Source organism: Pituophis catenifer, unplaced genomic scaffold (assembly GCF_029215685.1).
Source record: "Pituophis catenifer annectens isolate HBS135680 unplaced genomic scaffold, rPitCat1.0.hap2 SCAF_3, whole genome shotgun sequence".
Classification (NCBI taxonomy): domain Eukaryota; kingdom Metazoa; phylum Chordata; class Lepidosauria; order Squamata; family Colubridae; genus Pituophis; species Pituophis catenifer.
The window spans coordinates 143,090,404-143,107,612 of record NW_027256883.1 but is presented as its reverse complement, the minus strand read 5'-3'; the positions used below and the strand labels follow the sequence as shown (position 1 = coordinate 143,107,612).

Below are 17,209 nucleotides of genomic sequence, written 5' to 3'. Positions count from 1 at the left end.
GGAGTTATACCTTCTTTGGGCTTTGAATTTGAACTTCCTGTTCCTGTGCAAGAATGTGTATTCTATTGGCTGTTGTCAGGTTCCTATGGGGGTCATGTAGGGGTTATGTAGGGGTCATAGCTGGCTCTATAGGCAAAAGAGGAAATGCAAAACCTAGGTGCTTTTCTGAGGTAATCTGGTCAACCTCTGGCTTATTGCTTATCTAAGCTCCAGGTTTCCGTGACTTTGAACTGCTGGGGGGGGATGCAATGAAGGGGCTTTGGACTGCTCTGGGCTGCTTCTAATCCTACCATTCTGCCTCTGTTTCAAAATATCCTGTCTTCAATGGATTACCAAATCGGCATTTCTAAAAGGTGGCCTCCTCAGTTTCTGCTTGGGGGCAGGGAAACTGGAGCTGTTTTAAGAGCATGTTTCTCCATTTCTCCCTTTGGAGAAATATAATATTCTGCCTTTTTAATATTTCCCAAAATATTTCATTCTTCTAGAGGGTAGGTGCTGACTTTCTACATTAAGGTCCAATCTATGAGTCAAGATTCTGAACTAGAGGAATAGGTTTGACATATTCTGATCTTGCAACTCAGGAGCCAGAGGGGCCTCGGGTATCTGCTCAAGAAGAGCATGACCTGTTGGAGGAGGAGCCTGCAGTTCTGAAACAGTCAGGTAAGCTCTCACTTGACATAGAACCATGATGGCGAACCTATGGAATGTGTGCCCGAAGTGACATGCGGAGCCATGTCACCTGGCATGCGCAGCATCGCCCGTTCCTCTTCCAGGTTTCTGGAACACATGGGCACGCGATGATCAGCTGGCCTTTGTGCATGTGGCAGTGCCGGAAACTGAAAGAGCTGGTCTTCCATTTTCCAGCGTGAGCATGCACGCTGGCCAGCTGATCGTCACATGCGCATGCATGCCAGAAAGTGGAAGACTTGCTGGCCGGTGCACATGTGTATGCCAGAAACTGGAAGTACTTTATCCGGCACACACATGTCCCCTGGGCAGTTTTTCTTCCTGGTCACGGCCTTTCTCGGTGCACACGAAGTGCTCCCTTTTTGGCACTTGGTGCAAAAAAGGTTCACCATCACTGACCTAGAACCTGAGCTGAAAAAGATCCACAAGTGTTCTTCTACAAAAAGTACAACAGCACCCTTCCAAAACCGAGTGGCTGTGGCTTCCGGCGTCCCAATATAGCCAGCTGGTGCCATCGCTGGCTATTGGGGGCGAATCACTGGCCCCCACGGAGAGGGCTCGCAACTTAGGTGTCCTCCTGGACACACGGCTGTCTTTAGAAGAGCATATGATGGCCGTGGCCAGGGGGGCTATTTATCAGGTTCGCCTGATACGTCAGTTGCATCCCTTTCTGGATCGGGACTCCCTACGCACGGTCACTCAAGCACTCGTCACTTCCCGCCTGGACTATTGCAATGCTCTCTACATGGGGCTCCCCTTGGGGTGCACCGGGAGGCTGCAGTTGGTCCAGAATGCAGCCGCGCGGGGGATTATGGGAGCGACGGGGCGCTCACATATAACACCTCTCCTGCGCGAGCTGCACTGGCTTCCTGTGGTCTTCCGGGTGCGCTTCAAGGTGTTGGTGACCACTTTTAAAGCGCTCCATGGCTTAGGGCCGGGGTATTTGCGAGACCGCCTTCTGCCGCCAATAGCCTCCCACCGACCGGTTCGCTCGCACAGAGGGGGCCTCCTCAGGGTGCCGTTGGCCAGACAGTGCTGGCTGGCGACCCCCAGGGGGAGAGCCTGCTCTGTGGCAGCACCTACCCTCTGGAATGACCTGCCCCCTGAGATACGCACGATATCAGACCTCCGAACTTTTCGTCGGGCCCTGAAAACACACTTATTCCATCTAGCTGGGCTGGCTTGATCCCATCCTCTCAGTTTTTAATTTGAATTCGGTTTTAATTGGTTTGTTTTAAACTTGGGCCAAAATTATTTAATTGTTTTTTAAACTGTTTTTTAAATTTTATATGCTATGTTTTATCTTGGCTGTACACCGCCCTGAGTCCCGCAGGAGAAGGGCGGTATAGAAATAAAATAAAATAAAATAAAATAAAATAAAATAAAATAAAATAAAATAAAATAAAATAAAATAAAATAAAATAAAATAAAATAAAATAAAATAAAATAAAATAAAATAAAATAAAATAAAATAAAATAAAATAAAATAAATAAATAAATGCTTGAATCAGGGCTATAGCAACGCATGCTTGGGAGTCAAATTTCTTCTGGCAAACCACTTTTTAACTTTGGACTTGACTTCCTGGATGTATGCTGCTTCTGATTCCCTGACTGACTTCTGAATGTACAAGATTCCACTTAGCTTTTATTCCCACATCTTGGGTTTATCTGCACAGTGCTTCAGCTTCTGGAATAAAATTGTTTGTTTTTCCTCAGCTTTTACATTCCTGCACTGTGGGTGGGATTTATAGAAACTATAAACAGCATTTTTTCTAAATCTGACTTCTCACAAATTGCTGGTTGAGGATCTAAACCGAATTACTATTTGAATGCAGAGATACTGTTTTTTATTATTAAAAATGCATTCTAGAAAAGCTAAAAGTGAGGTACATATGGAGTGCTAGCATCAAACCAACTTTTGCCTACCATTGGTCCTATACACCTATTGGATTTCCACACTTAGTTTTACCCATATTGTATGGGACTGCAAGAAATTTAAAACCAGCAGCACTTAAAAACTATGATTTCTAAAGCCGGAAACAATATGAGGTTTAAGCTGAATTTGAAGACTATCTTCCCATATTTATGGTGTATTTTACAAGCTGAATTCAATACAATTTATGGATAAAGTCGTTGCTATTGTAGGGTGGGTTTTCCCCACTCTAATCAAACACCCCATTTTGCACTAGCTGATCACCTGACACTTTGCAGTGTGTATGTGTATGAATGATTTATTAGTAGTCTTAATACATTAAACAATTGCTTAATTATTAATAAAGTATTATTAAATATTAATAAATGCAGAGGTCAACTTTAGGCTGGAGCCAATGTGTATAGGTGGGCCTATTCATGCCATTTAGATGTCCTTATTTTTATTGCCCCACCAAAGCTCCTGTGGCCTAGGTTTCTCCTTTTTGTGGCTGCTATGTCTCCTGTCACTATGTCCTCATGGCTGTCTCCCAGTTAACACAATTAGGCCACGAGAACTATCTCCAAACTACGTCTAGACCAGTGGTGAAATTCAGCTGGTTCTATCAGGATCGTACAATCCGGTAGCACTGGTGATGGGAGACTCTGCCCGGACGTCATCATGTCCCATTTTTTACCCTCTGCACATGCGCAGAAGGCTCTGCACATGTGTGGAGGAGGCGCACGCACTCACATTTGCAAACTGGTAGCGAAGATAAGTGAATATGACCCCTGGTCTAGATATTTGGTTTCTGTCATTATAACCACAACACTGCTGTATTGTATTGTAATTTAGGAAATATTTTGATCTCCCAAGCTTTCAGAAGCTATAAACTGATTCCAAATTTATTCAGAAGAGCAGTAGTACTGGGAATTAGATCTTTGTAGAGTGAGCAGTAGTACTGGGAATTAGATCTTTGTAGAGTTTCAGAAAGGAGTTTTTCCCTCCCCCCCATTATATTTGTCTCTATATACATGCTATAAGCTCTATGGGTCAACTTGGGTGAGTCCCTCTCTCTCATCCTAGCCCACCTTACAGGATTGTTGTTGTGGGGAAAATAGGAGGAGGAAGGAATATTAGTTATGTTTGCTGCCTTGAAATATTTGGAAAAATAATAAAGGGAAGATTTTTTAAAATCTTTAAAAAAAACAAATAGTGAAAGAAAGGAAAGAGGAACAATTCCAATACAGAAATAGTGAATATTCAGCTAGCTTTCAAGCAACATCTAATCTTCAGAGGAATCCATGCTCTTCAGCAGTGAAATCCTTTGCAACTTTCCCCCTTCCTCTATTTTCAGCAGCTGTTTCTCTTCTATTTATTTATTATTTATCTATTAAATTTATTTGCTGCCTATCTCAATAGCAATAGCACTTAGATTTATAAACCGCTTCACAATGCTTTACAGCCCTCTCTAAGCAGTTTACAGAGTCAGCCTATTGTCCCCAACTATCTGAGTTCTCATTTTACCGACCTCGGAAGGAGGGAAGGCTGAGTAAACCTTGAGCCGGTGAGAATCGAACTGCCGAACTGCAGTCACCAGCAGTAGTATGCAGTCAGTTGGCAGTCAGCAGAAGTAGCGTACAGTAGTGCATTCTAACCACTGTGCCACCACTCTAGGCAGTTTACAACAATAAAAAGGAAGAAGTGAAAAAAGTTTAAACAAAACAGAAGTAAAATAATAGAACAAAGTAAACAATGAAAAAGAAAACGAAAACATCAAAACCAATAGGGGTGGAATCAGCCATCAATCCAGCAGCCACCTCCACCATGGAACTCCCCCACTGGGTCTCTTTAGATGACTCACCCCCATTTGCAACCAATTGTAAGAAATAATTACCCTTTATTGTTATCAACAGAATTCATTCTGCATTACTTCCCATTCTATTTTTCTTTAAATGTGCTAGATTATTCCTTGCGCATGATTGTACAAATGACTGTATATCCTCATTCTTCCTATTGTACTGCATGTGTAAAGGAACAAACGCTAACCTCACTAGTAAAATGATATTCTTTGTCAATGGTGAGAAACTTTGGTCTGGAGCTCAAACCAGTCTTTGATGAACCTTCAGTCACGACATTTCCGTAGAGGGGCTGAAGTCGGAGTGGCTGTTGTATGTTTCCTGGAGCAGTACTTGGTCGAGGATAAGAAATCTGCACCATGAAAAGACACGGAGGTAAATACTTAAGTTAGGTTGGGTAAACTGGTACTCTGTAAGTTTTTAGTTACAGCTTCAAATATCTAAAACCACTGGGTTTGTAATAAAAAACACTGAGAGGGTACCACACTGCCTATCCCTAATTTAAAAACATGTAGCTTATGCACATTTCTGAAAACAAAATTGTAATCTGTCTACATTTGGACCAGAGTTGGGCTGCTGCCAGTTTGGACTGATTCGCCTGAACCGGTTGTTCCGATTCTGCGCGGTTCAGAGAACTGGCAAATCGGACCACCAGCTGGCCCTGCCCCTGATTGTTTTTTGGGCCATTTTCAGGCATTTTGGGGTCATTTTTCAGGCCATTTTTCAGGCCAAAAAAGGCCTGAAATTGCCCCCCAAACAGCCTGAAAACAGTCTGAAAAATGGCCTGAAAAAGGCCCAAAAAAGCTGGCTGCAAGAGAAAGAGAAGCTGGGTGAGCCGGACCCAGACGTATCCCGGGTCCCCTTGTCCCAGAGGCAGAAACCTCATACTCTTCCCCTCTCTGCTAGCCCCCTTCTTCGCACGGGATTGCCCAGCAACAGAGATGGAGAGGGAGAAGGGGGAGGCATTTCTGTGTGCTCCCGTTTCTGTGTGGCACTCTCCCCTCAATGCTAGTGGCCGCCGCTACCCCCCTTCTCCCTCTCCGTCTCTGCTGCTGTACAATTTCATGCGAAGGAGGAGGCTAGAAGAGAGGGGAGAGTGCAAGGTTGCTGCTTCTGGGATGAGGGGACCCGGGAAGTGTCTGGGTCCAGCTTACCCAGCTTCTCTTTCTCTCACAGCCAGCTTTCCCGGTCTAGCTTGATGCAGTCTCTCTCTCTCTCTCTCTCTCTCTCTCTCTCTCTCTCTCTCTCTCTCTCTCTCTCTCTCTCCCTCTCCCTCTCCTCTCTCTCTCTCTCTCTCTCTCTCTCTCTCACACACACACACACACACACACACACGTTGGATCTTTCTTTCCTCCAGCCTCCCCACCCCTGGATTCCCTCCCCAACCTTGCCTGTCCCATACAGGTATCACCCACACAAGTAATGTAGAGTTAGCCACACCCACTCACTCACATGGAACCCCCAGCCATGCCCACCCAGCCAGTCATTAGGGCAGAGAACCGGTTGTTAAAAAGTGTGGAGCCCACCACTGATTTGGACTTTTGGTTTCAAAAGGGATAGATGGGTATATAAAGGTTTTACGTCTATATCAATTTATATTCGTTAAACTAAATTGTACAAAAGATGAATTAAGTGAAATAAGCCAATACGTATTTCGTTCAAATAGATACATGTAAATCAGTTGCTTAGTGACTATTCCAAGTTATGACAGATGCCCCCTGAGAGCTACTTATGATCCAGTTTGAAAGTTACGGCCACTGCAGAGTTCCCGCAGTTGTTCACTCTTATAACCAACTGCAGGGATGCTGCAGTTCCTCCCCCACAACTCCCCCACCCTATCATGCTGGATCCTCACAGGCCTCAGCCAGCTTCCCACCCAGCCATTCAGCCACCCAAGGGAGCCTAAAGCCAGGCAGCCAACACTGTTGGTGCACACGGGGCTCTGAGACCTTGTAGGCCGAGGCCTTCTTCCCACTCAGCCACCCAAGGCAGCATAAAGCTGGGCAGCAGATGCCACTGTTGCCTATGGGGCTTTGAGAACTTGCAGGCCAAGGCCTGCTTCCCAATCAGCCCCCCAAGTGAGTCTAAAGCTGGGTAGTGAATGCTACTGGGACATGTGGGTTTTGTGAAAATTTATAAGCCAAGGCCTGTTTTGTAATCAGCCACCTAAGGGAGCCTAATGCTGGGAGGCAGACACTACTAGTGCAGGTGGGGATGTGAGAGCTTGTAGGCTGAGGTCTTCTTCCCATTCAACCACACAGGGACTTGCAAGACTTGGCCTGCTCCTCAGCCAGCTCTAGGACCCAACAGCACCTAATTTACCTTTCTGTCTTTTGCAGAGACCTGCTCGGCCGATGCAATGCAAGACTCGGCATTCCTATAGAGGTTGCCTGCCTTGTGGCAACCTCATGCTATTCTGTAAGCAAATATTATTATCACGAGTCTCTAGGGGACTCTGTTTTTGGTTTTTAAAGAGGCTCCATTTGTTTGTGGAGTTTGTAGATGGGGGGGTAGGGATCAATAAGAGAGGCCATCTCACCTAACAGCTGTTACCACTTGTGACCATAATGGCCAGGCTCCATTATGGTTGTAAGTCAAGGACTAGCTGTATTCAAAAATAGTTATATTCTAATAGAGATATATTTAAAACAGTCAAATTATGTAGAAAATAATGTTCGTATAAGAGAGTTCTCATGAAATTAAGCAGGGCTCGTTGTATTGTCATCCCACAAGAGAGTTCTTTTACATGCTAAAAGATCAATTGGGCGCCCACACTTGGACACATGAAAAAGTTACATGAATTATAAGCAAACTCGCATGATATAAAATCTTTTTTCTATATATTGGAATTGCTTCTTTTGCTCTAGGTGGTCATGTTATTTTAATTGTTATTTTTCAATAAAAAAGAACACCTCATGTATATTTTAAGCCATCCAGTGTCATTCTAGAATTGGGTAGCCTTAATAAATTAAATAAATAAAGATAAGTAAAACCTGTAACATTAACTTTGAGTAACCATATCTCCATATTCATGTTTCTTCAAGTATCAAAACACATAAGGTGATTATAGATACTTCAGTCTTTAACCAAGCCATAGCTTGCTAAATTGTTAGGAGGATAAAATAAGCATATATGGCCAATTAAGCCACGAAATCACCAGCATTTTTTTTTTTACCAATTCAGTCTAATGAAAGAGAATTTGTTTTACAAAATCATTTCAAATTGGAAGAAAGATTCAGAGAAATTCTCATGGATAAAATGGATGGCAGACTTGTTTAGTTTCCAGATAACCAAGGACTATTTGGGAATATCTTATTTTCACTGTTCAAACATTTCTTCAAAGGATCAGCAGCCTCCCTGATTGGCCACACTTCACTAAAATCCCATCTATCCATCTATATACATTTAGTGGAAATCTGCAAATGTCCTTTATAACCACAGCCATATATGGTACCTTTACATCCTTTGGGTTAAAAGGGAATAAACATTTTAAGATAAGTCTTCCAGTGTTGCAAATTTGCACAATGTCACTTTGATTCCATTAAACTAGGGCTCCAGCTCCAGGAAACTGTATAAGCAAAATTGAAACAAGACTATGGTTCATCCTACAGAGCCTCACTTGAGACTCACCGTGTGACTTGATGGTCCTCTCTCACCCAATTTGCGCCGCGCAAAGCGATTTCTTGGTACAGTGGGTGGATGTGGGGAAAGCAAGTGATGGGAACCATCTGCTGCCTTTCTCGCTCGTTCCGCCTAAATGAAGGAGAAATGACAGACTTAACATTATATATATATATATATGTACAAGTTACCTTATGAGTAACAGTGAGCAGCCTCCTTCTCCATATCTCTCAGCTGTTCCAGGTGAATCCAACCAGAAATATGACTAGGTGAACTAACTCTGCTTTATTGTAAGGCTAGCTTAAAAGAATCTTGCAAGTCTGAAAGTACAGATTTCCCATGACTACTTTTAACTACTTGATCCATTAGGGTGGGTCATCCCTAATTTTCTTTCTCCAACCATTAAGCCACTGAGGGCTCCTGCCTCTCTTGTTGGATGGTTTCCTAGGCAGCATCTCTTCCCCTTATTCCCCAATGGCATCCATACATTCCATTACAATGTCATGCTGGTGACATATGTGCAGAGATGGTTTCCATTTATACAGCCTGTGCTCTGTAGCAAGGACTTAATTCTGTATATAAGCAATCCCATGTGAGACAGACAGACTCCTGTAGATTCGTGTAAAGGCAATTATCTGTAAAGTTAATATGGCTACTGCAGAGAGCTATACTGTAAGCATATGGCTAAGGAAGGGGAGGGCCTGCTTACTCCTCATCCAGCATCAGTTTGAACATGGAACAGTAATACCTGAACATGGCTTGAGATACCTGAGTAAACAATATTGTTAGGAAATAATGCTCTCTGACAAAGCTTTTTGTAAATAAGACTTCTACCCAGGAATTCAGCCAATATCTTCAAATCCCTGGAGAATCAAGGTCCACACCTGAACCTTCAAATATTAATAAATTTGCTTTCGTTTTATTTTTTGCTGCCTTTGAGTCACTTATAACTCCTGGAGACTGCAGTCTGTGCAGTTTCCTTGGACATATTTGTGGTTTGCCATTGCCCTCTTCCTAGGGCTGAAAAAGTGTGATCAGCCCAAAGTCATCCAGCTGGCTTCATGTCAAAGGGATGCCTAAAACTGATTATCTCCTGGTTTCTAGCCTGGTGTCTTCAACCACTGTATCAAACAGGCTCTCAAATTGGCTTTCCTATTTATATAAATGTAATTATGCCTCGCCATGAGCAGAATGTAACCAAATACCCATCATGAATAGAATAAAAAGTAATGTAATTGCTATATATAGGAAAAAGGAACAGCGCATAAAATCAGATCAAGCGTAGGGCCACTGAATTTATGCTACAAAAAACCAGGACAACCATTAGAGGGCAGCCAGGGCAGGGGTGAAATCCAGCAGGTCCTGACAGGTTCTGGAGGACCAGTAGTGGAAATTTTGAGTTCACAGAACCAGTAGTGGAAATTTTGTATAATTCAGAGAACTAGCAAATACTACCTCTCGCTGGCCCCAGAGTGGGGTGAGAATGGAGATTTTGCAATATCCTTCCGCCAGGAGTGGGGAGGGAATGGGGATTTTGCAGTATCCTTCCCCTGGAACGGGGTGGGAATGGAGACTTTGCAATATCTTTCCCCTGCCATGCCCACTAGGCCACGCCCACCAAGCCATTCCCATAGAACCAGTAGTAAAAAAAATTGGATTTCACCACTGAGCCAGGGAATTCAGTAAACTCTCTTTTGATGCTGTCTAGCAATCATGGAGACTTTTGCAATCCAGAACTGATTGCCCTAAACAAATATGTATCTCCAAGTCTTATCAATGGCAGTCAATTCTAGTCCTGGAAGGAATCAGGGATTCTTTTCAAAAAGAGAGAAATCATTACCTTGGTTCGCTGGATCCGCTCTCGCTTTGCCGAACTCTCAACTTTTCTTTTTACGTCACCCTGGTGATGTCGCTAATTGGTCCATTTTTAAAGAATAAAAAGTAAAGACAAAATCACATTTCAGATGTACCATATGGTTACATCATTCCTAGAATACATAACACTACTCTTGAGTTGTTACACCTTTTATCTTTCTTCCCAATCTTTAAGTGATGCTTTTTTCTTTCTTCTTCATAATCTCTTTTCGATAGTAGGACTGAAATTCTTTCTTGTTTTTATATATTGCTCTGGTGGCCTTTGGGGAGGAGTGAAGAGCATGACTTTTTAAAATATAAATAGAGAACAAAGTCCCCCACCCAAATGGTTGGTCAAATTTTGATTGTGTAAGCAAGGCTCATACCAAAGAGCAAGTGAGTGAATGTCAAGTGATTAAAGACATGAGCTTTATTCAAATAGCTATTACTAAAACATGCCCAATAAGTGCTGCATAGGCTTCAAAATTCTCCTTCATGCAAGCAACCTGTTCCCTTTCTTTTATTTCCTTCTTCCTTTTGTCTTTTCAAACCACATCTCCCAGCAAGTAACACTTCCAGCCTAGTTGATAATGATGATTTATATCCCTTTTAAGAACACCAGTAGTACTTGAGAGCACAACAGAAGAGATGGGATGGGGAAATTATATAATGCTTTAGCTGTCTGTGGAACATTATAAAATCCAAATGTAATTCTCAGCGTGCACGCAGGGGCAAAATGGGGTACCTGTTTCAACAACATTTTGTCCCATTTTCTGCAATGCATCACAATAATTAGGGAGGCTTTCAGCAGAATGGAAGGAAAAAGAAGCGGCAATTCCCAAACAGACCAAACATTTTACCATTGTGAAATGCATTGTGGTCACATGACACATAATTAAGCACTGCAGTTTCACCACTCAATAATGAAGTAATTTTCTAAGATGAATGCGGTGAACAAAGCCATCACCTATACCACAATAAGTGAAGAGGGCTGCTTAAGTATTGAAAATTTATCTGGACAGGTACAAGCATTTTCCCGATGTTTCTCAAAGTTGCTGTTAAAAATGGAGCATGCCTGGTTTCCTTTGCAAGGAAGAATAACAAGACACTCTATACCTAATGAGTTCTTGTGAAAATGTCTTTTAAATGTAGACAGCAGGTGCTGGGTATGGAGTGTCGTGTCTAACTTAATCCTGAGAGACAACCATTTTCACAGTTTTTTAGGTAATAGGCAATAAGCTCATATGTGTAAATCCCTTGGAGATTTGGATCTAGTAACACTTCTGTAAATGTTATAACCGAAGACTGAGATCCTCAAAAATCTTTGGAAAAAAGAACCCAGCAATTTAAAAGCCATTATTTTAATATATGCCCAACTGCTCCTAGGACCGAATCATTTAACAAAAATGTTGATATCTCCTACATTCAGCGCATAATGCTTGCATATAAAATAGGAGTATAAAAAAGTAAACTTAGCTGCATTCAGATGAACTGCTAAGGGTGGGTTACTGTAATATTCACTTTCTCTCTGTCATGGCCCCTCAGAATAGTCTTTTCAGAAGGAAGCAGGGGCAAGGCAAGGATAAAAAGTGTGGGGAGATCAATCCTGAAGATTCAGTGTCTAGCTCTGATGTCTCAAAAGAATTACTGTCTACAATTCTTGATGTACAATGCTGAATTCAGTGTCTGAAACTAGTCTGACCATAGCTAGATAGCAAAAAACCAGACTATCACTAGATGGCAGCAAAGACACTAACCCTCATAACATTTTGGTGCCATCAAGGAAGTCATCTAGATTTTTGTTTTTGTCAGAATTCTGACACAGTGCTTATGATTGAAATGTCTTAACTTTAATGTTTCTGAAACACTTTACCATAATCCAGGGGTGAAATGTAAAATTTGTTGCTACTGGTTCTGTGGGTGCGGCTTGGTGGGCGTGGCTTGGTGGTGGGGGTCATGTGAGTGGGTGGATGCGGCCAACTTTTTTTTTTACTTTTTTAAAGCATTTTTTTTACTACCGGTTCCAGCAAATAGGTAGTAAAAAATGCTCTAAAAAAGTTTTTAAAAAAGGTTCCGCGATTATCGGAACCTTTTTAAAAACTTTTTAAAGTATTTTTTACTACCGGTTCGCCTGAACTGGTAGTTTTTATCACTACCGGTTTGCCTGAACTGGAGCGAACCAGTAGCATTTCACCCATGCCTTAATCCTGAATAAGACCTTGCTTAGTCTCTTGTCTATCAAGAGATCTAAATATTAGAACTAGATTTTGTCCCAGGACTCTTTGGTACATAAGATAGGGCACTTGTCCCTGCTGGCTCCTTCTCCCATTTCTAGCTAATTTAGGACTTGCTGTGTTCTCTGCATGGTCCTTTGAAGAGTAACAAACTGAAAATAAAACATGGGTGCTCTCCTTTTACATGCTCCCATGAACAATAACAGAATATACAATAAGACCCAAACAAGCTGCACTGTTCAGGAGAAAAATGCAGTGATCTTAAGTAGACCTACTCAACTATATTTGTGCAGCTTAATGTGTTGTGAAGACACATCCTTAATTAGCCCATCAAAACTAAATCTTGAGTGTGAAATCACAAGCTGGCAATATGGATATACTGGCATGTGGACTTTCCTAAACATGGAATTTTTTTCCTCTTTGCTTTATATTTACAAAGCAATTAGGTTTGAAAAGGTATTCCATTTATGAATTCTTTTTAGCTTATGCACTGTAGTCACATGAAAATCCCCAGGCACAATAAGAAGGCCCCATAGAAGTGTTCCATTTGTACTTAACTGCCTCATGAAAGAAAAAAAGATCTGTCTGTAAGATTGAATAGGCAAGTGTTGTCATATATTGTGTGTGATGTATGGATGGGCCCAAGTATAGGTGATGTATTTTTGAACAAATGAGGGAGAGAATGCGAGCTGGTAGCCCTGATGCAGGATAGTAACATCAATTTTTTTCAACCACAGAAAGGAAAATGTCATCAGCAGGGCATTTGTTGAGGATTTTTTAAAATAAATAAATGATTGTCATGGAAAAACAACAAAAAGGTACTGTGTATGCCCAATGTAGCTCATAAATAAGTAAAATTCTCTGATATATGAGATGATCAAAATCTTTACGTGGTAGCCATACATTTCCGCTACCACTTCTCATGTTGGAACAAGTTTAATTTACATTCAAAATATATACTACAGTTTATTTAACAAATTTCACCAACTTGGTGCCCTCCAGATGTTATGGATTAAACTTCTATCATGGCTGGGCTTTAATGGAGATGCAATCTACTATATTTGAAGGACCCAGATTAAGATGAGCCATTATTTTTCATTCCAGCAGAAAATGCAGAAAGAAGAATCATCATTAAAAGCCACATGAGATCTCTTATCTCCATCCCAAAGGGCCATGCCCCATCGTTTCCTTTTCACGGGCCCTATTTAGATTTTTCTTTTTATCCCCAAAGCGTTCCTCACTATCCTTATCTATTCAATTTTCTTTTTTATCTCAGGAAAGGAAATGGGGAGAAGGGAATATAAAAATTTCTATTATACTCCAAACCAAGTCATAGGTTTCCGCTGCCATCTTTTGACTTCCAATGCAGATTTCGGTCTGTTTATATATAGGAGGAAGGGTAATGGAAGTCCACAACAAAACTTTCTTTGGGAATTCCATTGGCAAACTGTTGAGATCTACTGGCTTAGATGATCCATAAGATTTCTTCAACGATTTTGTCTGTGCGAGGCGTTTCTGATGTTATCAGATGTTTGATCAGCTGGGGGGAAAGTGATAGTCACTTCTAAATAATCTCCATGTTTGTGCAAGTGTGTATGTGTATGCACATCTGACCTAGGTGATATCTCCTTAGAATTCCAAGATTCTAAGACAGTTGGTCTCAACTGCTGTTTTCTGTTCGTTAGGGAAGTAGTACATAGGTTTCTCAACTTTGCCAAGAACCTGTATAAAATGAACGCTGACTTCTTAGCAAGGCTCAGAGACCTAAATTTCTTTAGGGGGCTACTCCTGAACCATATCTCTGAGTTATAGGTGAAACCATGGGAAACAGTAGCATCACAAAGGAAGTCAGAAGGTAGAAACAACTGATAGGTGTAACCAAGCTAGGATGAGGCCTACCTCCAGCCACGTTTCCACTTTTTGTGTGAATGAAATAGCGTCTGCTCCTTCCTTTCCTTCCTCACTCTTTATATCTATGCTTTTGTTTGTTCTTGCCAGTTTCCCATGACCTTTGGTGTTCACATGGGTAGAAGTAAGCATTTTTCTGATGGGCTGTGACCAGTTCTTGAGTACACAGATGGGACATGACCTCCTGCTGTCTTTCCCACAGGAGATGACTGTGTGGAATCTAGTGACCAAGGGCTACTTACATTCTGAGGTCTCACCAGTAATCTGGCCAATTACAAGTCTCTTTGCTTCTTCCCTTAACTTTATTATCATCATTTATTTCTAAAACTATGGATTATCTTTTGACAACTAATTTATCTCTCACTTAAGGCATGCTCTTAGAATTGATACTACATTAATAAATCTAGAATAAATGAAATTACTAATTCTCCATAGTCATAGTCACTAACACATGTTAGAAGCACAGATATTCCTTAGGTCAGCGAATAAATACAAACTACTTTTGAAACAAAAATTAAGCCTTAAAATGTTCTGCAAGTTAACATCAGGCTTCGCACCAGTTGATCATCATTTTCCAGATGCTCAATCCCTTACTCAGGAGTTGATTATTCTTCCAGAAGGCTCTCTAGATTAGAAACTTTATCGCAGATAAGAATGAAGCCTCTAAACCAACAGTTGATTGCCCAGAACAAAGAATCAAAACTTGAAATATTTATGCTGCAATGTTTAAAAGCTCAGCTTTATCACCATCTTTCTAAGCTAATGGGCTCTTGGCTAGTCTCTTGATAGCCTTGGTACTGGGGTGGATTTTCATAACGGTTCTCTCTAGCTTACGAATTGCTGGTTCCTGCCTTGCCACCTTCATCACTTATTATTAGGACAATTCTTCTGCTCTGATGTATTCTATTGATCATTACTAACTCACAATAATTGTCAAATACCGTATTTTTTGGAGTTTAAGATGCTCCAGATTATAAAACGCACCTATCTTTTTTGGGGAGGAAAACAAGAAAAATAATCTGCCACTGCCTCTGCTTCTCAGCAATTTGCCTCGTTGCAGCAAACAGCAAACAGCAAGCTTTAGTTTCATTTTCGTTTTCAGCACAGCCTGATTAGCACAAGAAAAAAAAAATCAGCCTCCCAGCAATTTATCTCCTTGCAGCAAGCAGCGGAGGCCCACATGGCAACAAGCAATGGCAATCCCTGTAGCCTGAAACAAGTGAGGGTCGGGAGGCCAATCCAACTGACAATCAACTGCTTGTGCTAATTAGGCTTTGCTGAAGCTGAAATGAGCTGTTTGCAGTTTGCTGCAAGGAGGTAAATTGCTGGGAGGCAGATTTTTTTTTCTTGTGCTAATCAGGCTGTGCTGAAGCTGTAATGGGCTGTTTGCAGATTGCTGCTTGCTGCAAGAAGATAAACTGCTGCGAGGCAGAGGCCAAAGGCTGGGGGCCAGTGGGTGGACGGTGCTACATTCGGTGTATAAGACACACCCAAATTTTCACCCTCTTTTAGAGGAGGGGGGAGTGCGTCGTATACTCCGAAAAATATGGTATGTGAAAATGAATAATTATAATATACTGATAGTTACTAATCAGTGGCATAGATCTTCCACTAATCTTAAAAACATTTACACCTGTAGACATTCTCAGAAATCCTGAATATATGAATATTACTTTTGTGAAAGTAGCCATAATATAACCATACTTCCATATCTAGAGCTTTGTGGAAAATAGCCTGAGCCAAGCATTCCCGTATATACTTCTGATGATCCTTCTTCATGGCATTTAACCGGTATTCCTTGTCTGATATTATTTTTCCACTTCTTGAGATCTGTCATGAAGAAAACAAAATATGCAGACAGAGTGTGTTAGGGAAAGGGGATGTAAGACTTATAGAGCTTCTCACCATAAGCTAAAATATTTTCAGCATAATCTTAATCTTTTCTCAGGGCATGGAGATTAAGATAAACAAAGATTGCTCTATTTCTCTCCAGCAAAAATGTGATGTTCTACATAACCAAGATCTGATTATATATGCATTAGGGAGACAGGCTAGGTTCTTCTGACATAAAGTTTTCCTTGCATTACAGCATGGGTGAACATTTTTTTTCATCACAGACCACATATTTACCCAGAGGATAAACTAATAGACTGTTTAGTGGGCAATGCCGATGCATGTGGTGGATTGGAATACCCTTCCTCTTCCCAACACCGTCCTTTTTCTTTTCCAAGTTTGTGGTATAGGGAGTTGAACTGGCTTTCTGGATTTAATAGTATTAGCAATAGCACTGAGACTTATATACCACTTTGCAATGCTTTATAGCCCTCTCTAAGCGGTTTACAAAGTTGGCATATTACCCGCACAATCTGGATCCTCATTTTAGCAATCTCAGAAGGATGGAAGGCTAAGTCAACCTTGAGCCTGTCAGGATCGAACTGCTGACAGTCGGCAGAGTTAGCCTGTAATGCTGCATTCTAACCACTGCACCACCACGGCTCAGTGGTTAACATGAGCCCAAGAAGCCTTTGTGAGCCACAACTTTTTATAACTATGTTGGTGTTATAACTGAAAGGAGGATTTCAAAATCCAAATGCTGAATTGCTGGAGTTCAATTTTGTATCCTTTTCAAAACACACATCCTTTCAAGCATTGAAGAGTTGCCTTCCAATTATCAACTGGAAACATGCTCTGACATACCAGATTTATGAAGCCACTCGAGAACAAATCATGCCTGAAAAAAGTATGGAACAGCAGCCTAGTAAGAAATAGCTTAATATTAAGCTTTCTAGTTGGTGCCATTCATGGGTAGAAATGATTTAATATAACTATGCTAAAAGCCTGAGCTTTGTGCCAAGATAGCAAGTATACATAGAACCTAATCAATCCATGTCACCAAAAGGTCTCCCATAGAATTAAAATAGGTTGCTGCTGTATTATTGATAGTGAGCCAGGTTTATTAAGATGGAACAAAGCTTCAAATTCCATTAATACTTCTTCATCAGTCATTCTCAGTGTGTTAGACATCTTGAGCATAGAACAGGCTTATTTAGCTTCAAATGTCACTTGAAAATGCTAAGTGGCTCATTTGGTGGCATGATTCTCCTCTAAATGGCTTCTATTCAAATGCCTTTTGACCA

At 41.3% G+C, this 17,209-nt stretch overlaps 1 protein-coding gene across 1 annotated transcript in view; it reads right to left on the bottom strand.

Annotated features, from left to right (window-relative positions):
* Nucleotides 1–16,450, bottom strand: part of ERICH3 (glutamate rich 3) — a 50,089-nt gene extending 33,639 nt beyond the window's left edge. The window contains exons 1-4 of the mRNA XM_070941081.1: nt 16,430–16,450; nt 15,777–15,902; nt 8,086–8,208; nt 4,646–4,807 (exon numbers count right to left, since the gene is read on the bottom strand). Of these exons, the coding sequence (XP_070797182.1) occupies nt 4,646–4,807; nt 8,086–8,208; nt 15,777–15,902; nt 16,430–16,450 (432 nt within the window). The remainder of the gene's footprint in view (nt 1–4,645; nt 4,808–8,085; nt 8,209–15,776; nt 15,903–16,429) is intronic.
* Nucleotides 16,451–17,209: the final 759 nt, after the last annotated feature.